This window comes from Misgurnus anguillicaudatus, chromosome 23, assembly GCF_027580225.2.
Source record: "Misgurnus anguillicaudatus chromosome 23, ASM2758022v2, whole genome shotgun sequence".
Lineage (NCBI taxonomy): Eukaryota > Metazoa > Chordata > Actinopteri > Cypriniformes > Cobitidae > Misgurnus > Misgurnus anguillicaudatus.
Window position 1 is genome coordinate 32,311,287 of NC_073359.2, and position 23,886 is coordinate 32,335,172.

General features: G+C 39.4%; 1 protein-coding gene and 1 long non-coding RNA gene across 2 annotated transcripts in view; both read right to left on the reverse strand.

Moving 5' to 3' along the window:
- Window positions 1–6,016, reverse strand: part of LOC129452878 (uncharacterized) — a 31,895-nt gene extending 25,879 nt beyond the window's left edge. Inside the window, exon 1 of the mRNA XM_073861791.1 lies at window positions 5,906–6,016. Coding sequence (XP_073717892.1) covers window positions 5,906–5,951 — 46 coding nt within the window. The 5' untranslated portion in view covers window positions 5,952–6,016. The remainder of the gene's footprint in view (window positions 1–5,905) is intronic.
- LOC141359559 (uncharacterized) lies at window positions 505–5,110 on the reverse strand. Its single transcript, XR_012366051.1, has 2 exons — window positions 3,709–5,110; window positions 505–3,277 (listed from the first exon to the last, which is right to left on the reverse strand). It is a non-coding gene; the product is annotated as an uncharacterized lncRNA (long non-coding RNA).
- Window positions 6,017–23,886: the final 17,870 nt, after the last annotated feature.

Here is a 23,886-nt window from a genome sequence, read left to right on the forward strand (position 1 = left end):
GTGTCCATTCCTTCTCGTGTCAAGCGCGCTCTCTTTGTGTTACAGCAGAGCTATTTAGTCCCCACAGCCTCCAATCACCATCCGCTTCATAATGTCTTTCACCTGTGGCTCGTAAAGCCCTAATTTCGTTGCCCTGGAAACCAGGAAGTGAGAAGGTCCGTCCTCAAATGCAGGCCGGTGGGAAACCTTCCGGGCGGAACCAAACTTCCCTAGCTTTGGTTCCGCCCCTGAAAAGATCGTCACCTTGTGACATCCTCCCCCGCCAATCCGTTCTCGTCCCGAGAACGAGTTATTTGGGGACTGATACCATATAATGGGGTCTGTCTTTTTAAAAAAATGTGGTAGGCCATTGGGGGACCTTGGTCTCAACCCGAGGTGGACTGCCGACTACGCCAAAACTGTCACAAGTCGGGGTGGACCCAGATGTAAATAAGGTCACGCCCCTTTCTCCACCTCGAGGAGATTCCCAAAGCCACCCCAATGACCAGACACACAAGGTAAGCATAAATTAAAATGTACTTTATTTAATTACTTAAAAATGATAAATAGGGAGGGGAAAAGGGGGTCTTAAAATAATGGCCACTCTAGGCTCTCCTCCTTCAGCACCCACTGGATCTTCACACAGTCCATGCTCCGAATGTTCCTTCTCATTCTCCTTTCTCTCCACAGGTGGTCGCTAGGACACAAAAACACTGTTACTGAACTTTGAATGTTTCTCACCGGCTCCGCTGCTTACAGCTTTTCTGGGTAGGTATCACGTTCACAGTCTGTTCTTCAATGATTCACTCTCGTTTTCCTGTCTCTCTCCACAGGTGGTCGCTAGGACACAAGACACTGTTACTGAACTTTGAAGGTTTCTCACCGGCTCCGCTGCTTACAGCTTTCTGGGTAAGTATCACGTTCACAGTCGGCTCTTTACTGATTCGCTCTCGTTCTCCTCTCTCTCTCTCCACAGGTGATCGCTAGGACACAGAAACACTGTTACTGGACTTTGAATGTTTCTCACCGGCTCCGCTGCTTACAGCTTTCTGGGTAAGTATCGCGTTCACAGTCGGTTCTTCAATGATTCACTCTCGTTTTCCTGTCTCTCTCCACAGGTGGTCGCTAGGACACAAGACACTGTTACTGAACTTTGAAGGTTTCTCACCGGCTCCGCTGCTTACAGCTTTCTGGGTAAGTAACACGTTCACAGTCGGCTCTTTACTGATTCACTCTCGTTTTCCTCTCTCTCTCTCCACAGGTGATCGCTAGGACACAGAAACACTGTTACTGAACTTTGAATGTTTCTCACCGGCTCCGCTGCTTACAGCTTTCTGGGTAAGTATCACGTTCACCGTCGGTTCCTCTGTAGGTCAGCAGGGGGGCGAAGGTCACACACCACCTCGCCGGGTCGAGCGCTGCCCTATCCCCACTGTCCGTAGGCCGATCGAATCCCGGATAGGGGCGCCCTTTCGTGGAGACCACGGGGGCGGCGGACCCTTTCGCCTCCGACTCTGCGATAATACAAACACGGGTAAGCTTACACCACAAATGCTTCTAGTATTTTACTCACAGCCCTTCACAGCTCTTGGTCTGCGTCTCTTCGTACTCTTAAAACAGCACACAGCGTATGGTGGCAATGAGGTCTGAGGTCGTTGGCCCCTCCGTCCTCCGCCCAGGGAAGAGAATGGATGGTGCGGGGCTTCTCTGACAAGACACACAGCAACCCACAGCAAATACACAGCACCACTCTAACGTGAAAAAGCTTATGATTTGTAAAGTCTCACTCACCACACTGTAAGTGCAACACCACAAGGGAAATGCCCGATATCCTCCACTGTGCTTGGGGCTAACGTAGAGGCGATGGCAAACCGACCAGACCAAAGTCGCGTTGCTGTGGCTGTATGGACGTATGCTTCTAGCGGCTCGCCCACCACGCTAATTATAGGGGTAGGGCCGCCTTCCTAATCCTGGAGGACTCCAACGATCACACAATGTAAGTTTCTGCCAGTTATGCTACACCAACGGACATACTCAAAGCGGATAGCCTTTGTTTACGTTGTGCAACGAGGTCAAATCCCTTCTCGCTTCACTCCTTCCAAAATACTAGTTGGACCCGAGTTCCTTTTCTACCCGTAGGGTTATTCCTTAAATCCAGCCGGTCCACCGTAACTGCAACAAGAGAGGAGGGAAGAGAGAGAAATATAGCCAGTCACCACGTCTAACAATGAGCACAGCTCCGTTCTTCAGCACACACTCAACTTCCCCAAGAAGTACACGGGGTGCTCCTCTACGAGATCCACAGCTCGCCCTTCTTTCACCTCCTGTGGCTCCGTCTTCTTTCCGCGCGCTCCTCGCGCAGCCCGGATCAACAGAGCCTTCGGGCTCTTCAAAGGGTGCGCGTTTCTTCCTGCCTTCGGCAAGGGAGCTTTCCCCGTGTCAATCGCTACTCGTGTCCATTCCTTCCCGTGTCAAGCGCGCTCTCTTTGTGTTACAGCAGAGCTATTTATTCCCCACAGCCTCCAATCACCATCCGCTTCATAATGTCTTTCACCTGTGGCTCGTAAAGCCCTAATTTCGTTGCCCTGGAAACCAGGAAGTGAGAAGGTCCGTCCTCAAATGCAGGCCGGTGGGAAACCTTCCGGGCGGAAACAAACTTCCCTAGCTTTGGTTCCGCCCCTGAAAAGATCGTCACCTTGTGACATCCTCCCCCGCCAATCCGTTCTCGTCCCGAGAACGAGTTATTTGGGGACTGATACCATATAATGGGGTCTGTCTTTTTAAAAAAAATGTGGTAGGCCATTGGGGGACCTTGGTCTCAACCCGAGGTGGACTGCCGACTACGCCAAATCTGTCACAAGTCGGGGTGGACCCAGATGTAAATAAGGTCACGCCCCTTTCTCCACCTCGAGGAGATTCCCAAAGCCACCCCAATGACCAGACACACAAGGTAAGCATAAATTAAAATGTACTTTATTTAATTACTTAAAAATGATAAATAGGGAGGGGAAAAGGGGGTCTTAAAATAATGGCCACTCTAGGCTCTCCTCCTTCAGCACCCACTGGATCTTCACACAGTCCATGCTCCGAATGTTCCTTCTCATTCTCCTTTCTCTCCACAGGTGGTCGCTAGGACACAAAAACACTGTTACTGAACTTTGAATGTTTCTCACCGGCTCCGCTGCTTACAGCTTTCTGGGTAGGTATCACGTTCACAGTCGGTTCTTCAATGATTCACTCTCGTTTTCCTGTCTCTCTCCACAGGTGGTCGCTAGGACACAAGACACTGTTACTGAAGCTTCGAGTATTTCTCACCGGCTCTGCTGCATACAGCTTTCTGGGTAGGTATCACGTTCACAGTCGGCTCTTTACTGATTCACTCTCGTTTTCCTCTCTCTCTCTCCACAGGTGATCGCTAGGACACAGAAACACTGTTACTGAACTTTGAATGTTTCTCACCGGCTCCGCTGCTTACAGCTTTCTGGGTAGGTATCACGTTCACATTCGGTTCTTCAATGGTTCACTCTCGTTTTCCTGTCTCTCTCCACAGGTGGTCGCTAGGACACAGAAACACTGTTACTGGACTTTGAATGCTTCTCACCGGCTCCGCTGCTTACAGCTTTCTGGGTAAGTATCACGTTCACAGTCGGCTCTTTACTGATTCACTCTCGTTTTCCTCTCTCTCTCTCCACAGGTGATCGCTAGGACACAGAAACACTGTTACTAAACTTTGAATGTTTCTCACCGGCTCCGCTGCTTACAGCTTTCTGGGTAAGTATCACGTTCACCGTCGGTTCCTCTGTAGGTCAGCAGGGGGGCGAAGGTCACACACCACCTCGCCGGGTCGAGCGCTGCCCTATCCCCACTGTCCGTAGGCCGATCGAATCCCGGATAGGGGCACCCTTTCGTAGAGACCACGGGGGCGGCGGACCCTTTCGCCTCCGACTCTGCGACAATACAAACACAGGTAAGCTTACACCACAAATGCTTCTAGTATTTTACTCACAGTCCTTCACAGCTCTTGGTCTGCGTCTCTTCGTACTCTTAAAACAGCACACAGCGTATGGTGGCAATGAGGTCTGAGGTCGTTGGCCCCTCCGTCCTCCGCCCAGGGAAGAGAATGGATGGTGTGGGGCTTCTCTGACAAGACACACAGCAACCCACAGCAAATACACAGCACCACTCTAACGTGAAAAAGCTTATGATTTGTAAAGTCTCACTCACCACACTGTAAGTGCAACACCACAAGGGAAATGCCCGATATCCTCCACTGTGCTTGGGGCTAACGTAGAGGCGATGGCAAACCGACCAGACCAAAGTCGCGTTGCTGTGGCTGTATGGACGTATGCTTCTAGCGGCTCGCCCACCACGCTAATTATAGGGGTAGGGCCGCCTTCCTAATCCTGGAGGACTCCAACGATCACACAATGTAAGTTTCTGCCAGTTATGCTACACCAACGGACATACTCACAGCGGATAGCCTTTGTTTACGTTGTGCAACGAGGTCAAATCCCTTCTCGCTTTACTCCTTCCAAAATACTAGTTGGACCAGAGTTCCTTTTCTACCCGTAGGGTTATTCCTCAAATCCAGCCGGTCCACCGTAACTGCAACAAGAGAGGAGGGAAGAGAGAGAAATATAGCCAGTCACCACGTCTAACAATGAGCACAGCTCCGTTCCTCAGCACACACTCAACTTCCCCAAGAAGTACACGGGGTGCTCCTCTACGAGATCCACAGCTCGCCCTTCTTTCACCTCCTGTGGCTCCGTCTTCTTTCCGCGCGCTCCTCGCGCAGCCCGGATCAACAGAGCCTTCGGGCTCTTCAAAGGGTGCGTGTTTCTTCCTGCCTTCGGCAAGGGAGCTTTCCCCGTGTCAATCGCTACTCGTGTCCATTCCTTCCCGTGTCAAGCGCGCTCTCTTTGTGTTACAGCAGAGCTATTTATTCCCCACAGCCTCCAATCACCATCCGCTTCATAATGTCTTTCACCTGTGGCTCGTAAAGCCCTAATTTCGTTGCCCTGGAAACCAGGAAGTGAGAAGGTCCGTCCTCAAATGCAGGCCGGTGGGAAACCTTCCGGGCGGAACCAAACTTCCCTAGCTTTGGTTCCGCCCCTGAAAAGATCGTCACCTTGTGACATAATCAAGTGGATGTTTTTATTTACTATGTATCACACTAGTGTCAAAAACAAATATCCGCTCTGTGACAGACAAAACGGACAATAAAGTTTACTAACTAACTAAAATGATTAATAATACTGTAGATCTCATCTGAGATTCTAGTCATTATTAAACATTACAAGAAACAGTCCATGAATTGCAGTATAGTCAAGTGTCAAGTTTCAGTTTCTCTTAAAGGGGTCATATGATGAAAATGTTGGCATTGCCACTTTGTAGGTGTGAGCAAAAATAGGTCATTGAAATTTGGCTTTCATTATGATGTCATAAGGATATCTTATTAGAATAATACCGCCTCCTTAATCTGAACTCTCCAACCACTGCACTGCCGTTTAGTGCAGAGAGAAAGAGAGAGAAAAGAAGGACTTGACAGCACAATTGAGTTGAATTACAACAAACCACCATCATTGTGATCAATGTTTGCACTTCATCCGCTCATTTGCATTTTAAAAAACACACCCAAAACGACACATTTTTGCTCAAACCCACAAAGTGGCAATGCCAACACCTTCATCATATGACCCCTTTAAAGTCTAGCAATCCCATTTATGTCCATTGTGTGCTCTCATTATTATAGCCTAACCATAAAGCCATTAATAGGGTTACAAAATATATGTGAAACAACAGATTAGTATTTATGAGGACAATCTGAATCTGTGTTACAGGCCTACTGTCTATAATTCAAACACCAGATAAACAAATATGTGTCAAAAAATGAAAGTGTTGCAGATATGTGAATAAATAAACCTACCGTTAATAAATAAAAAGATGAAAAAGAGTAAATAAATCTTCTTCATGTTGATGTAGTTGTTGAGTTAATAAAAATAATTAGTAAAGTTGTGCAAGTATTTTAGCTCTTGAGTGTTAGTAACATCTAAACCTGTACCACTCTGCAACAGGTTTCTATACACAGCAACTGGTTTTACAACATTTTTTTTTTACAATGGGAGGAGCATACAACTGAGCCAGATCAGACACACAATAACTTCTTATATTTCATAAATATAAGTGCAGGCCCTCACTCAAAAAGCAAGCTAAGCCCAGGGGTCCCTAACACTACCCCCCAAACTGCTTTAACACTTCAAAGCAGAACAGATCTCTCGTGGCAACACATCAAGATTAGAGTTTTACGACCACAAAAGAATGTGGGAAATTTTGTAACAGACAGAGAAACGTTTTATTTAGTCATGCATGTATTCACTTTGTAAGGTACCACCCACAAGCCCAACGACGGATGCAAGTGGAGTGGGTGAAGGGGACATAATCATGATTAAACTCATTTCTTTGATCTCTATGTTTAAATTATAATCTGACTCCAATTTAATATACTAAGAATTTAGTGCATTATTCCAATTATCTGTTGATCATAATTTAGATGTTTGATTATTTATTAATTCCCATATTCTTAGTTATTCGTTCATTAGGGACCTGGTATCGCACAGAGCATACGCCGGCCGTTTGCGTACATCTCACGGACACAAAATTGTCAGTCTGATCTTAGTCAGAGGTTACCGGGTAAACTAATATTTTTATGTCTGGCCGCTCCATGCTTGCTCCGATCATAAAAATAGTTACTTTAGTTTAGTGCCTCATGCAACTTGCTAAGGCAGGTGATAAACATAAATCTGAGAGTTTTAATGAATGTGCCCCATGCTCCATTCGAACATCAAAACCTCAGTGTGATAATATCCTGACACGATAATCTTGCGGTAATACCAGACTCCTTCTAATCTACTGATCATAACAATTTCTGAAAGAATTCAAATAAATCAATACAATTTCTGAATAATTCAGATGAATCAAATGTAACAATTTATTATACCAGGCAGGTTTCAGCTTCAAACATAAATTAAACAATATCATACAGAATTTGATTCAAGTCCAATTAATTAAAATGATCAACAGTTGCAAAAGTTATAAAGTCATACCTGGCAATAGACACTCTGGCTACAGAGTACTTCCATTATGAATATAATATACCCAAAATGGTTCAGAAAGATTCTTGTTAAAGATGTCTTCCATTCTGTTTGAATACACACACCCAAAGTGTGGGGAAGATTCTTGCTAAAGAATACTTCCCAGAGTCTCTTGCCAAGCCACCTTATATACACAGAATGAGACAAAGAATAATAAAATCTCAAAACAGGATTTGGTTGGTCGGTTCTCGTGACCTGAAGGAGCACCAAATGGGACTGTTAACCATCTGTGATCTAGATCTCCTCATGAGTTGACACCCATCACAGGAGTACAGATTATGTCTTAAGTTTTAAACTTTGATATACTTTCTCTTAGCATTATAGAAATTAGACCTTTTTAACCATCGCACCATGACTTTTAAAACAACACCAAACATGAAGATGAAACCTTTGTAGCATCACAACATATGATATACCAAATGTTACATGTGTTTAGTATATTTCCAGTAACCAAAACCTTAAAGGAGAAGAGAGAGGGGGTGAAATACAGATCAGTTCCTGTGTATCCGTGACCCCTGTGGAGAGAGACAACACGTCTCTCAAAAATAGACACAGAATGTGTTTTTTATTGTTTTATGGTCCAGCTCCAAAAACAAGACTTGTCCACCTGTCCTACAACGCCTCCCCTGACCCCCTTGGGTCACTGTCAAAGTACCTAAGGGGTCATTTTTGGTGGACTTCTTTGGTCTCCATACGTCCTTTGTAAATGTAACAGTCTTTTCAAGATGAACACCTGTAATGTTAAACAATGCCTGCAGATATCAAAGCAGGAACTTAACTGTGCTGAACAGGTGTCTGTGATGGACAGAATCTCTGTGGTTCTCGTAGTTAGATAATCTCCCAAATGGATCTGGTTGAAATTTGTTGTACAAAGTCCATTGTGTCAGCCAAACGCATGTGCTCTGTTCATGGAAGCTGTCTCCTCTCAACATTTAGAAGCATCTGTCTCTAATGGGGTCCTCCCCTGGATATTTTCCTGACCTTTTGAACAGTCCTCTGTTACCTATTGGCAGAAGGTATTTTTTTTGATAGAAAAGTCAGACCTCCGTAGGTGAAGGAATTCCTCACACTGAGAATGCACCACTGTATGAGAGGGAATTGGAATATAATACACATGACCATGAAATGACTGAACACTGATGAACTTGACTTTCCTTGGAAGGAAATAGTTGTGAATGATTACAATAACACGTGACATTATTAGATGTTTCATGATATTGGTGCGAATGGTAAATAAGGTCTCCTTTCCATTTTCAAAATAATTTGTCCCAAAAGGTGATCCCATTACCAAACTCTTCACTACTATGCATATTGAACATAGAGTGGAATTTTGATATAATCTGTGTACTTTAAAGGGAGAGTGGCAAAAGTTATTTTAACTAGCATATTTACCAGTGGTATACATCATTAAAGCATATTATAACAATACCATTCAAATATAATACAAATAAATGTAAATTATATGTATATAAAATACAGATATTTATACTAAAGTATATATAATATGATATATTTATAATTTTAATAATAATAGAATTATTCAAAACCTTGAAATGCAAGTTAACCATGTATATCTAAGAATTCAATTAAGTACTTAAAACATACCTAGACAACTTAAACTTAAATCAAGATTTCAATGAAGTAACTTAAAACATACCCAGACAACTTAAACTTAAATCAAATAATTTCTGAATTTCTTATTTATCCATTGTCAATAATTCTTTGCATATTGTCAAATAATTTTGTACATATATGTTGGTTTAGTCACATTCAATGGTAAGGTGTCTGATTTATGTGATTGATCATTAGAAGTGCCAGCACTTCAAATATAACCATTTTGTAAAGTTTGAAATGTTTAGACATGTCTGCAGCCATGCTAGCCATTTCATTCTTCACTTACTTATTTTAATCTGAAATAGGTCTTATGTAATTAATTAATAGTTCTTATTTTACCTGTATTTGTACAATCAGAGACAAAACAATTGATGTGTGACTATAACCATACATATGTTCCATGCACACTGAAATGTTTCATGTAGTTCAAGAGAAAATTGACCCAATAGTTTATATTACCATGAAATTAAAATCATAAATTGACCTTTAATTTTCTCTCCTATGTGTGAGATGCTAAATGGGTTTGCATGTATGACAACTCTAGAGTTTGGATTCTAAGTCATTTATCATACATATGTGTGATGGTTTAAGCCTGGATAGTTTTAAAACTTATACCAGGTCGCAGTGTTATGTTGTTGTAATGGTGAAAATATGTGCATTACATGTTCATGCCTGGAAGTGGGTGGATTCTTACCTAAAGTAATCTGTGTGGCAAAATTTTAGTTCCGATGCTACATCGGGAGGTCACATAATGAATATAGTAGTTTATTACTGTGAGATGTGTATGACCCCTCAAAGCATTATCACACCCACCTCCTGCATTTTAGGTTTGTGCCTGTATTTGGGCTCAGACACGTCTCTAGTGTCAGGACTCTTAAGGAGTCATAGTAATCCACCTGAAAGGAAAAAAGTTAAGATAACAAACAAAGAAACATTAATTTCTAAAATTTTGGGCAATTTGCATTAAGACATGGCATCATCTTTAGTTTAAAATGATGTCACTATCACACAGCTATCAATGACAGCAATGCATTAGGGTGTAAATTCTTCCTGGTAAGAAGATTTGTATCATTACTTTCTGCAAATTAATTTCAGAGGCCAGATTAAGTTGGGAATTTTCTGTTATGTTTGACTATGTTGTTTCAGTCTGAGTGTGTATAGCACCATAAACTGCACTTGCATTTAAACTGTGAGCATAAGAAGTCCCAGTTTTGCTGGGGAAATTTTTGGATTAACTTTTTAATCTTAAACTTAAATGGTTTTACTCTGAGTTGTTCTCAGTACCGTCAGCTCACATGTTTAACTGCTGTGATGTCTGTTTATGGTACACACTATTAAACTTTTCAATCTCTGTGACCTGTAGGACTGTAATTTCTGATGATTTAACATTTCCCACAGTTTTTAACCAACTATAAAAGTACATTGACTGATCAGGTTCAGTTTAAATTGATGTTTCAAATTTATAAAAGAGTTGTTTGGTTTGCTATCTTGTGCCATGATATTATCAGTGTTCCTGCAAAGCAAAAAACAAAACCAAACAACAACAAACAAACAACAATAAACAACAACAAACAAACAACAACAAACAACAAAACAAACAAAACGAACCACAAGCAAAATCATACACATACCCCCGTTTTGGCACGAGATAGTGGACCAAATAAATCTGAATCTAAATATTCCCTGGGCCTTTTTGTGGGTTTTAATCATGTAAGTTTGAAATGCATGTAATGCATCATTTTTCACCATATTAGGCCTGTCTGGCCATTATAATATAATATATATTATAATGTAATTATAATATAAATTACATTATATTAAAAATAATATTAATTAAAATAAATGTTATAACTGGTCTCAAGGGCTTCTAGAATGATGGTACTTTTGCAAAATTGAGAACACATTTCTGTGAATTGACCCTGCAGTAGCAGCTGCATTAACAGGTTTACTAACAGCAACAACTCTTTGTTGTTTTTAGGATGCAATGCACCGCAGCACATGCTGGGTACAGGGCTTAACTCATTGCTCAGCTGGGGTTTTTTGTGACCCTCTGGAATTGGGCACAATTTTCGCATGTTTTTAGCTGAGGTCTCATTAAGTCTTATTTAGATGTTATTGTATTTGGATATGAAAAGTAATCAATGAATAGGACGTAAGGCACAATTTTTGTTATAGGTTTTAAAGTCATAAACTTTTAGCCTGAAGACATACAGAATTCTAAAAACACTTTTACTAGCTCCCACTGATTCACTTTAAACAGGAATTCTATATTCCTGCTGTGATGTCAGGACTCAGCTATAAGCTCTATTTTTATGACTTTCACAATCTTTAGACAATTAGACAACAAATTGCTCTTTAACAATTACCACAATCTCATAGAGAAACAAAGACTCAGCTTCAACAATCTCTAGACAACTGGACTAAATTGTTTATTTGACAATTCCCATAATCTCATAAAGAAAGGACTAAGCCTAGAACTTTTAACACCGCTGTACTGTATATCATGTTGTTAATCATTGCCTTAAATCACTTTGATTGATTCATGGAAAATAATGATGTATTTTATTTGTTACAACCAAGCTAAAATATTTCCCTTGAAACAAGGAGAAACAGCAGATCTTTTCTGAGAGGGTCTCAGTAGTGAAACTTTCTCAGTGAGATAAGATCACTGGTGTTTTATTGACCATTTTAGCAGTTTCATCATTATCTTGCTGTGCATCAGTCAAAGCTTTAGCTCAATGTACCTTATTTCCACCATGAGAAATCCTGCATTAATTAAGGAATTGTAACAAAACGTCCTGGTTCCATTCTATCTACACTTATCCAGTTCTGAGTGTTCTTTAACAAAATCACTCCTAATCATTCCATATCAATCGATTTGTTACAAATCTCTATCTCCCTATTTGCTTAATCCAACATTTAGTTCCACTCTGCATGCACTGACCTCTAACCCCAACAATGCTGCCTTCAATCATTTATACATTTCCATCTCTCCTTCATTCAACATAATTACAATTATCTCCTTAACTCATCGTGTATAGTATGTAAACGGTAGTTTACTGCATTTAAATGATCCTATAAAGATTAATACGAACATTTGCTCTTGTCATATCAATCATGTAAACCTGAAATTCACTTCTCATATGCAAACACCTTAACTTACTCTGTAGTTTAAATGTATACAACATCCCTTTAATTAAATTAATTCTTGCTCTGAAGGAATTTGTTCCTTTCAATGTTGCACATGTGCTGTGAACAACATAAAATCTCATACAGGGAGTTTAAATGCAGTTATTACTGTACTAATTCAATGTTAACCCTTATTTGAGAACCAGAATAAAATTTGGAAGATGTTAATCCATTTTAAGTTTATCTTTCGTTGCTTTAACAAACAAAAGATCTTTAATTTGCTAACAAAGGGAATTTACTCTCATCTACACTGCTGTTGTCATGCTGTGTATTTCCATTAACAGAGTTATTATCGCCTGTTTTGCGCAGGTTTGTTTACATACGTGGACGCATTGACTTGGGCACGGAGTTTTGTCATCCGACTGGATTTTTATTATTCAGATATTCGCTAATAACTTACTTTACGGGTTTCAGATATAGTTGCGAGATCGTTCCACAACGCAAATAACTTTACATAATCGCCACGGCGATGTTTCCACTTTTAGACTCAAATTTACGACTTTGCGTAATGTACCACGATAACATTTAGTCATTAGTCCATGTAATATTCACTCATACTGAGTGTAAACACAGGAGATGATGTTTGAATCGAAACGCGAGGAAATATATTATTTCCTTATCCGCAATGTTATTATTTCTCTGACAGCTGTGTTGTTATTCTAATTTTCATGCACAACCGGATTTCTCCGGACTTTCAATGGGAGTTAACCGTCCCATTCAACAACATACGGGTGCGTTTATGCTCACCCTTAACATTTCTAATAGGCAAATAAAATCAACTTACCAACACAGCTGCAGACAGAAAAGTAGACGTTTAAACCTCCTATTTTGCGATGAATGGAGTACTCTGTTATGGTTAAAATGTCGCGCTGGAAAGCTTCCTGGAGTACCACGTCACTTGTTCGGGTGTACTACGTCATCACGTCCCGTGGTATACGTCATCACGTCGGGATCACCAAGCTGTAAGGTACCACCCACAAGCCCAACGACGGATGCAAGTGGAGTGGGTGAAGGGGACTCGTGTTCGTTCCTTCCTCAGCGCTTCTAGAAGAATAATTCCATAATCATGATTAAACTCATTTCTTTGATCTCTATGTTTAAATTATAATCTGACTCCAATTTAATATACTAAGAATTTAGTGCATTATTCCAATTATCTGTTGATCATAATTTAGATGTTTGATTATTTATTAATTCCCATATTCTTAGTTATTCGTTCATTAGGGACCTGGTATCGCACAGAGCATACGCCGGCCGTTTGCGTACATCTCACGGACACAAAATTGTCAGTCTGATCTTAGTCAGAGGTTACCGGGTAAACTAATATTTTTATGTCTGGCCGCTCCATGCTTGCTCCGATCATAAAAATAGTTACTTTAGTTTAGTGCCTCATGCAACTTGCTAAGGCAGGTGATAAACATAAATCTGAGAGTTTTAATGAATGTGCCCCATGCTCCATTCGAACATCAAAACCTCAGTGTGATAATATCCTGACACGATAATCTTGCGGTAATACCAGACTCCTTCTAATCTACTGATCATAACAATTTCTGAAAGAATTCAAATAAATCAATACAATTTCTGAATAATTCAGATGAATCAAATGTAACAATTTATTATACCAGGCAGGTTTCAGCTTCAAACATAAATTAAACAATATCATACAGAATTTGATTCAAGTCCAATTAATTAAAATGATCAACAGTTGCAAAAGTTATAAAGTCATACCTGGCAATAGACACTCTGGCTACAGAGTACTTCCATTATGAATATAATATACCCAAAAATGGTTCAGAAAGATTCTTGTTAAAGATGTCTTCCATTCTGTTTGAATACACACACCCAAAGTGTGGGGAAGATTCTTGCTAAAGAATACTTCCCAGAGTCTCTTGCCAAGCCACCTTATATACACAGAATGAGACAAAGAATAATAAAATCTCAAAACAGGATTTGGTTGGTCGGTTCTCGTGACCTGAAGGAGCACCAAATGGGACTGTTAACCATCTGTGATCTAGATCTCCTCATGAGTTGACACCCATCACAGGAGTACAGATTATGTCTTAAGTTTTAAACTTTGATATACTTTCTCTTAGCATTATAGAAATTAGACCTTTTTAACCATCGCACCATGACTTTTAAAACAACACCAAACATGAAGATGAAACCTTTGTAGCATCACAACATATGATATACCAAATGTTACATGTGTTTAGTATATTTCCAGTAACCAAAACCTTAAAGGAGAAGAGAGAGGGGGTGAAATACAGATCAGTTCCTGTGTATCCGTGACCCCTGTGGAGAGAGACAACACGTCTCTCAAAAATAGACACAGAATGTGTTTTTTATTGTTTTATGGTCCAGCTCCAAAAACAAGACTTGTCCACCTGTCCTACATCTTATAAATGTATAAGGGAAATGTCTTAATCAACTATTTCTAATCTCATCATGGATTATGTTTTTGGTGTTTATGTTGGTGTTTAACCCAAACTAGTTTAAATGAATGTTTAGTATTACTTACTTAAAGGGGTCATATGATGAAAATGTTAGCATTGCCACTTTGTAGGTTTGAGCAAAAATGTGTCGTTTTGGGTGTGTTTTTTAAAATGCAAATGAGCGGATGAAGTGCAAACACTGATCACACTGATGGTGGTTTATTGTAATTGAAACTCTATTGTGCTGTCAAGTCCAAAAATGTGTCGTTTTGGGTGTGTTTTTTAAAATGCAAATGAGCGGATAAAGTGCAAACACTGATCACAATGATGGTGGTTTGTTGTAATTCAAACTCAATTGTGCTGTCAAGTCCTTCTTTTCTCTCTCTTTCAGAGTTCAGATTAAGGAGGCGGTATTATTCTAATAAGATATCCTTATGACATCATAATGAAAGCCAAATTTCAATGACCTGTTTTTGCTCACACCTACAAAGTGGCAATGCTAACATTTTCATCATATGACCCCTTTAATCCACATCATATCTAGTCCTTGTTTGATATCTATGTGATCCATTTTTGATTTCCTGAATGATAATAAACTTTATGTTCAGGAAACAAACTCTTCTTCATAATAATATTATGAAACTCTTTAACATTTCCACCTCAACATCCAATTTAATTCCATATGCAAACAGCATGTTGGAAGACAAAGACAGTTTACTTTCCCTCTAAAAGCATGACCTCTGATTGGGTCAGACCCAGCTAGAAATAAAAAGTTCTAAGAACGTTCCCTGAAAGTTCCCAATGTTCCCAAAAACATTCTGCCAACGTTAAAAGCGGCCAGTTTTTTTTGTCTGAACGTTAGAGTAATGTTACATTTTACCATTTTTAAACGTTATGACAATGTCATGTTTTAATGTTCACACAATGTTTAAAACAACAACTGTTTATTATATTGACTTGTTTAATTGTTATGTAAATGATAGAGAAACATTGCATTTTATTATTTTATAAAACATTATTTCTGAATGTTCAGTAAATATATTGCTGTAGAAAACTCAATTCATTTACTAGGTTTAGATGTTGATGTTTTGTTTCATTTTAAGTCACCCTTATTGTAATTCGTGTTTGTTTTAGTTGGTCTCTTGACACTTGACTTTTTGTCTGCTATTTTTTTCCTGGTTGTGTTAACTTTGCACTCTAAAAAAATAATCCGTAAAAAAACGGATAATGTCCTGGCAGAAAATTACCGGCACCTTTTCCGTTATGTTTACAGAATTTCCGTTTATTTAAAAACTGAACATTCTGTAGATTTATAGAACACTGTCCGTAAATTTACAGAACATTGTCCGTAACCTTTAAGGACACATCAATCCGCCTATGAAACACAACAATGGTGACAATCAACAACAAAGCTTCATGCCGCAATGCATGCTGGGTACCGGACAGAAAACTCTTTCTTAACATTTACTCTCACCATTGTTGAGATTTGTATCCAAAGTATTGATGTCTCTGAAGCAAAAACCACAGCTGACACATTTGCAGCAATCTTATTAAATATAGTGTGTTTTAGATCAGCATAGAGTGTCTCTCTTATACATTTCAGTTCTTTATTCTTAATTTATCATTTTATATTGAAATGTTAGGCAGCAAAACATAAAAACGACCAAGCTTATATGACATCATAGACAATTCTCCTTCCTCAAGCAACAAACAAGTTGCAATTGCTACAAGCGAAAACACTGTTGCAATGCCAAAAGAGCAGAGACAGTTCTGTGAAGGTCAAGGGACAAAAGCCTAACTAAAGGGAACACTAATCACCATAGTGGTGACTTCAAATGAATCTAAAACAAACACAAACTGTAGATTTAATGTGATACATGTTGTGGTAAATATCCATTTGACTTACACGTCACGTCAGAAAGAAGATTTGTCTACTAAATCACATGTGTGGATGCTGGAATAGTTTAACACTTGTATCTTGTTCTTACAGCATTTGTTTAGAAGTTAAACATCATCCATGTTAGAAAATAACTCTGCAAGCAAGTTGTAATTTTATGTTTCAAACAGAGATGGTGATAGAGAGGCAAAAGTGAAAGATTGCAGCAGGGGTTAATGTACCCATAATGCAACATGTTATTAAAAAACTGATAAATGCCTGTAAAACATAAATAAGGAAAATTCCTTCATATTTACACAGTACTTTGTCCGTTTTTTTACGGATTTTTTTTAGAGTGTGTGTTAATGCACCACATTTGTTATGAGAAGTTATTAGTGTATGTCTGTGGTTGTTGGTACATAATGGTAAAGATAATCACCTAATTCATTTACTAATCAAAAGTTTATTTTCTGCCAATAATAGAGTAATGTTACATTTTACCATTTTTAAACGTTATGACAATGTCATGTTTTAATGTTCACACAATGTTTAAAACAACAACTGTTTATTATATTGACTTGTTTAATTGTTATGTAAATGATATAGAAACATTGCATTTTATTATTTTATAAAACATTATTTCTGAATGTTCAGTAAATATATTGCTGTAGAAAACTCAATTCATTTACTAGGTTTAAATGTTGATGTTTTGTTTCATTTTAAGTCACCCTTATTGTAATTCGTGTTTGTTTTAGTTGGTCTCTTGACACTTGACTTTTTGTCTGCTATTTTTTTCCTGGTTGTGTTAACTTTGCACTCTAAAAAAATAATCCGTAAAAAAACGGATAATGTCCTGGCAGAAAATTACCGGCACCTTTTCCGTTATGTTTACAAAATTTCCGTTTATTTAAAAACTGAACATTCTGTAGATTTATACAACACTGTCCGTAAATTTACAGAACATTGTCCGTAACCTTTAAGGACACATCAATCCGCCTATGAAACACAACAATGGTGACAATCAACAACAAAGCTTCATGCCGCAATGCATGCTGGGTACCGGACAGAAAACTCTTTCTTAACATTTACTCTCACCATTGTTGAGATTTGTATCCAAAGTATTGATGTCTCTGAAGCAAAAACCACAGCTGACACATTTGCAGCAATCTTATTAAATATAGTGTGTTTTAGATCAGCATAGAGTGTCTCTCTTATACATTTCAGTTCTTTATTCTTAATTTATCATTTTATATTGAAATGTTAGGCAGCAAAACATAAAAACGACCAAGCTTATATGACATCATAGACAATTCTCCTTCCTCAAGCAACAAACAAGTTGCAATTGCTACAAGCGAAAACACTGTTGCAATGCCAAAAGAGCAGAGACAGTTCTGTGAAGGTCAAGGGACAAAAGCCTAACTAAAGGGAACACTAATCACCATAGTGGTGACTTCAAATGAATCTAAAACAAACACAAACTGTAGATTTAATGTGATACATGTTGTGGTAAATATCCATTTGACTTACACGTCACGTCAGAAAGAAGATTTGTCTACTAAATCACATGTGTGGATGCTGGAATAGTTTAACACTTGTATCTTGTTCTTACAGCATTTGTTTAGAAGTTAAACATCATCCATGTTAGAAAATAACTCTGCAAGCAAGTTGTAATTTTATGTTTCAAACAGAGATGGTGATAGAGAGGCAAAAGTGAAAGATTGCAGCAGGGGTTAATGTACCCATAATGCAACATGTTATTAAAAAACTGATAAATGCCTGTAAAACATAAATAAGGAAAATTCCTTCATATTTACACAGTACTTTGTCCGTTTTTTTACGGATTTTTTTTAGAGTGTGTGTTAATGCACCACATTTGTTATGAGAAGTTATTAGTGTATGTCTGTGGTTGTTGGTACATAATGGTAAAGATAATCACCTAATTCATTTACTAATCAAAAGTTTGTTTTCTGCCGATAGTGTATGTTAGATCCAGCTCTTTCACGGCGGTTTGTCATTAAGGAGTTTTAGAAACTTTGGACAGAAAATGTCCGCTATATAGTTGGGATGCACAAACATCAAGAATCAGACTATGAATCTCAACCATGGTGACAATTAAAATTGTTTAAAAAATCCTTATTTATCCATGCTGCAGTGCATGCTGGGAGTCCTGAATGAGATTTGTAATTTGTTAATACCCAGCATGCATTGCAGCATGAAGTTTTTCATTTGATTGTCACCATGGTTGAGATTCATGGTCTGATTCTTGATGTTTGTGCATCCCAATTATACAGCAGATATTTTTTGTCCAAAGTTTCTAAACCTCCTTAATGACAAACTGCTGTGAAGGTGCTGGATCTCATTTACATTTTTGACAGAAAGTGGAGTTTTGATTGGTGGATGAATTGGGTGATGATCTTTGCCATTGTTTACCAACAGCCACAGAATAACACTATTAACTTGGCATGTTCATAACAAATGTGGTGCATTAACACAAAGTTAACACAACCAGGAAAAAACTAGCAAGCAAAATGTCAAGTGTCAAGAGTCCAACTAAAACAAACACGAATCACAATAAGGGTGACTTAAAATGAAACAAACATCAACATCTAAACCTAGTAAGTGGATTGAGTTTTCTACAGCAATGTATTTGCTGCATACGGAAGTGATGTTTTATGAAATGGTGGAATGCAATGTTTCTCTGTCATTTACATAACAATTAAACAAGTCAATATAATAAACAGTTGTTGTTTTAAACATTGTGTGAACATTAAAACATGACATTGTCATAACGTTTAAAAATGGTAAAATGTAACATTACTCTAACGTTCAGACAACAGAAACGTTCCTAGAACTTAAAAAAAACTGGCCACTTTTAACATTGGCAGAATGTTTTTGGGAACATTCGGGAACTTTCAGGGAACGTTCTTAGAACTTTTTATTTCTAGCTGGGGACACCTCTTTAAAGGTGTGACCTCTTCACAGCTTAAAAACCCCTGCCTAATGCAGGGTTTACACCAAACGCGTTTTGGGCGTCAAAATCGCGTCTACCGCGCCTAGTTTGCAGCTTGAACACTTTGAATGCATTCGCGCGTGTAGAGCCGAGTAGACGCGCGGAAAAAGCAAGCATTTGACGCGCGTCCGAGGCAAACTCCGCTTCTTGTGGGAGGGGCAACTGCTGTGCGAGTGTCTGTTTGCAAGATGACTGATGTTGATTGTGCATGATGTTGAGTTACCAGTTTGTATTGGGTAACCTTACTATAGGGGGAAAATAAACGGCGCGGGTCGATAAACGTAACCTAACTCAAAAGTAAAGTGTGTATTACAACTTACCAGGTTGCCCAAAGTCCTTACTGACACTCTTCAAAGCGAGGTCCTTTTTATTCCTGTATCCTATAGAAATAAGAACTTGTGTCATTTAGCTCCGAGTGACTGCTTGAATGAGTGACTCTGGGCGGGGCTGCCACCACACCAGCAGGCAGGCTCCTGATTGGTTAACGCGGCGCGAAATTCCGCCAAAGTTCAAATTTTTCAACTCGGGCGTCAGCCGCAAATAACACTATATATATATATATAGAATAACACTATTAACTTGGCATGTTCATAACAAATGTGGTGCATTAACACAAACAGTGTTGGGGTAGTTACTCAAAAAATGTAATTAGTTACTAGTTACTAGTTACTTCTTAAAATTGTAATGAGATTACTTTACTAGTTACTGCATTTGAAAAGTAACTTCACTACTTATTACTTTACTTTCCTTTTTCTTAATTTACCACATAGATACATGGACATGGTTTAGGCGGGGTCGGCTGATGATGAGTGACTACTTTAAATGACCGGCCAGGGCTCTAGACTAACTTTTTGCACTGGTTGCACTGGTGCGCCTAACATTTATTTTTAGGTGCACACCAGCACAAAAGTTAGGTGCACCCTAATTTTTGACCCCATCGGATTTATAGTTCGCCCAAAAATTAAAATTCTGTATAATTTATTTGTAAATCAGGTTTGTAACTCTCATGTTGTTACAAACCTGTATAAATGTCTTTGTTCTGGTGAACATGAATGAAAATATTTTGAGGAATGTTTGTAACCAAACCATTCATGAGCCCCATTCACTTCCATAGTATTATTTTTTCCTACTATAGAAGTGAATGGGGCTCATGCTTGGTTTGGTTATTAACATTTCTCAAAATATGTTGCTTCGTGTTTATCAGAACAAAGATATTTATACAGGTTTGTAACAAAATTTATAATTTATTTTTGGGTGAACTGTCCCTTTAACACCGCAAGTTTAGCGCCCATGGTGGTTTCATACAGAATATAAACATGTAGGCTATTTTATAATTTTCATGTTGTCATTCCATTTTCCTTATACGAGTCATGCACAGTCCTGTTTGATAACCCGCATCCGCGCAATTAAAATAACAGTTGACCCGTTATCCGACATCAGCATCAATTTATTTCATACCCGTTTTACATAAAGACTGCGACCGGCCGCACCGCAAATCGTGATGTACGTAAAAACCTTTAAAGATCTTCATGCAGAACATTGACAGAAATAAGCACAGGACCATGACTGTTCAAATATATTATCATTTAATGTGAAACTTTGTGAGGGTCGGCTGATTGACAGCTGAGCGGTCAGCAGTGTTTGAACACTCATAAGCGCTGCGCTTATATTTATTATTACCTTATAAATTGATGATATGATTGCAGTGATCCCAAAGGGATGTCCAAAAAAACTCAAGTAGAATGTTAAATGTTTAAAGTTTAATGTCTCTTTCTCGCTGCCCTGTGTAAACCCACGCGGGTGATGGCATGAAACGCGTGAGGAGCTTGCATTTTGCATTACCTTAAATTACCTTAAATTATGGTCATACAAATAAAAGTAAAACAACATTCAAAACTGTAATGTTTAAATTTATTTATGTAAAGTTACACTCGCAATAATAACAAAACATTGTGCTTTTTTAAATAGGTAAAAAGTGTTTTGTGCTGCATCGGTTTTGGAGCGCGTCACACAATAAATAAACTCATATAGGCTACTTTTGAATTCGTTTTGTTAATTTGCTAATTATTTAAGGGAAACACATTTCATATAGGCTTATTTATTTTATTATTTTTTCACCAAAGAAAGACGTAATCATCACGTTCTATTCATTTTAATGCTTTTTGCGCATAAACTAACCCTTGGGGGAATTATTTATAAATGAATCAACAACGCAAATCAAGGAATTAACTTATTTCTCTATTTAAGACAGTCTGGCAGGGCGGTAACAGTGATACATCAAACACCGAAAAGTTTATAGGATTAGATTTGGAAGTAAGATTATGAAGAAAACAGCGGTCCTGACTCCTGGCTTTTTTCTATAAATTGAGCGCACGCGACATTGCTGTTCGGGTTACGTTCAAATAATTTCTTTAAAAGAATTATGCTCTGGCTCTGACTCGATTGAGGTTCATTACCTAATTCCGTCTTCGGGTAAGTTAAGCAGGATCTTTCGCCACAAGTGTTGTATTGCCATGCTGGGCTTACAAATGCTCAGACAGGTTGCTCATCGCGTTGTCAGCAGTTGAAAGACACTTGTCGTGTGGGCATAGTGTGCATTTCACACGAATATTTTTGTCCTTTCGAGCAATACGCTGAAAGTTATGTGAATATCGCCCCAGTGGCTGAAACCCTCTGTCTTTATTTCCCGCTCCCCTTTGCACCAGCAGCTACGTCAAATCAATCTCTATGGCAACGGCACACGTACAGGGGACACGCATGCACGCACCACTTAAATAGACAGAACTTTACACCCAGGCAAACACTGCTTGGGTAACGCAGGAAAGCGCGTTCCTATAGTCTAGTAAAGTAGTGTAGTTACCAATATTATTAGTGTAATACGTTACTTTACGTCGTTACCCAAAAAAGTAATGTAGTTACTGTAATCCGTTACTTTGTAACTCGTTACCCCCAACACTGAACACAAAGTTAACACAACCAGGAAAAAACTAGCAAGCAAAATGTCAAGTGTCAAGAGACCAACTAAAACAAACACGAATCACAATAAGGGTGACTTAAAATGAAACAAACATCAACATCTAAACCTAGTAAGTGAATTGAGTTTTCTACAGCAATATATTTACTGCATACAGAAATAATGTTTTATGAAATAATAAAATGCAATGTTTCTCTATCATTTACATAACAATTAAACAAGTCAATATAATAAACAGTTGTTGTTTTAAACATTGTGTGAACATTAAAACATGACATTGTCATAACGTTTAAAAATGGTAAAATGTAACATTACTCTAACGTTCAGACAACAGAAACGTTCCTAGAACTTAAAAAAAACTGGCCACTTTTAACATTGGCAGAATGTTTTTGGGAACATTCGGGAACTTTCAGGGAACGTTCTTAGAACTTTTTATTTCTAGCTGGGGACACCTCTTTAAAGGTGTGACCTCTTCACAGCTTAAAAACCCCTGCCTAATGCAGGGTTTACACCAAACGCGTTTTGGGCGTCAAAATCGCGTCTACCGCGCCTAGTTTGCAGTTTGAACACTTTGAATGCATTCGCGCGTGTAGAGCCGAGTAGACGCGCGGAAAAAGCAAGCATTTGACGCGCGTCCGAGGCAAACTCCGCTTCTTGTGGGAGGGGCACCTGCTGTGCGAGTGTCTGTTTGCAAGATGACTGATGTTGATTGTGCATGATGTTGAGTTACCAGTTTGTATTGGGTAACCTTACTATAGGGGGAAAATAAACGGCGCGGGTCGATAAACGTAACCTAACTCAAAAGTAAAGTGTGTATTACAACTTACCAGGGTGCCCAAAGTCCTTACTGACACTCTTCAAAGCGAGGTCCTTTTTATTCCTGTATCCTATAGAAATAAGAACTTGTGTCATTTAGCTCCGAGTGACTGCTTGAATGAGTGACTCTGGGCGGGGCTGCCACCACACCAGCAGGCAGGCTCCTGATTGGTTAACGCGGCGCGAAATTCCGCCAAAGTTCAAATTTTTCAACTCGGGCGTCAGCCGCAAATTCGCGTGAACCGCGAAATGCACAAAAGCACCATTCGCGCGTACCGCGCACAACGCTCAATTCGCGCCTTTCGCGCGAATGAGGCGGAAACGCGTCTTCCGCTACGCGCCGAACGCCTATTCCGCCCCGCGGGACCTCCTGACGCGCGTCAACGCGTCTCCACATTGACTTAACATTGAAATCACTCGCGCTTCACGCCTCTAGCGCGGTTGGTGTAAATGCACCATAAGAACACACCCAGAGTTTGAGTTGGAAGAGTTCTGTGGAGTTCTTATGGTGCATTTACACCAACCGCGCTAGAGGCGTGAAGCGCGAGTGATTTCAATGTTAAGTCAATGTGGAGACGCGTTGACGCGCGTCAGGAGGTCCCGCGCCGCGGAATAGGCGTTCGGCGCGGAGCGGAAGACGCGTTTCCACCTCATTCGCGCGTGAAGCTCACGCGAAAGGCGCGAATTGAGCGTTGTGCGCCGTACGCGCGAATGGTGCTTTTGTGCATTTTGCAGTTCACGCGAATTTGCGGCTGACGCCCGAGTTGAAAAATTTGAACTTTGGCGGAATTTCGCGCCGCGTTAACCAATCAGGAGCCTGCCTGCTGCTGTGGTGGCAGCCCCGC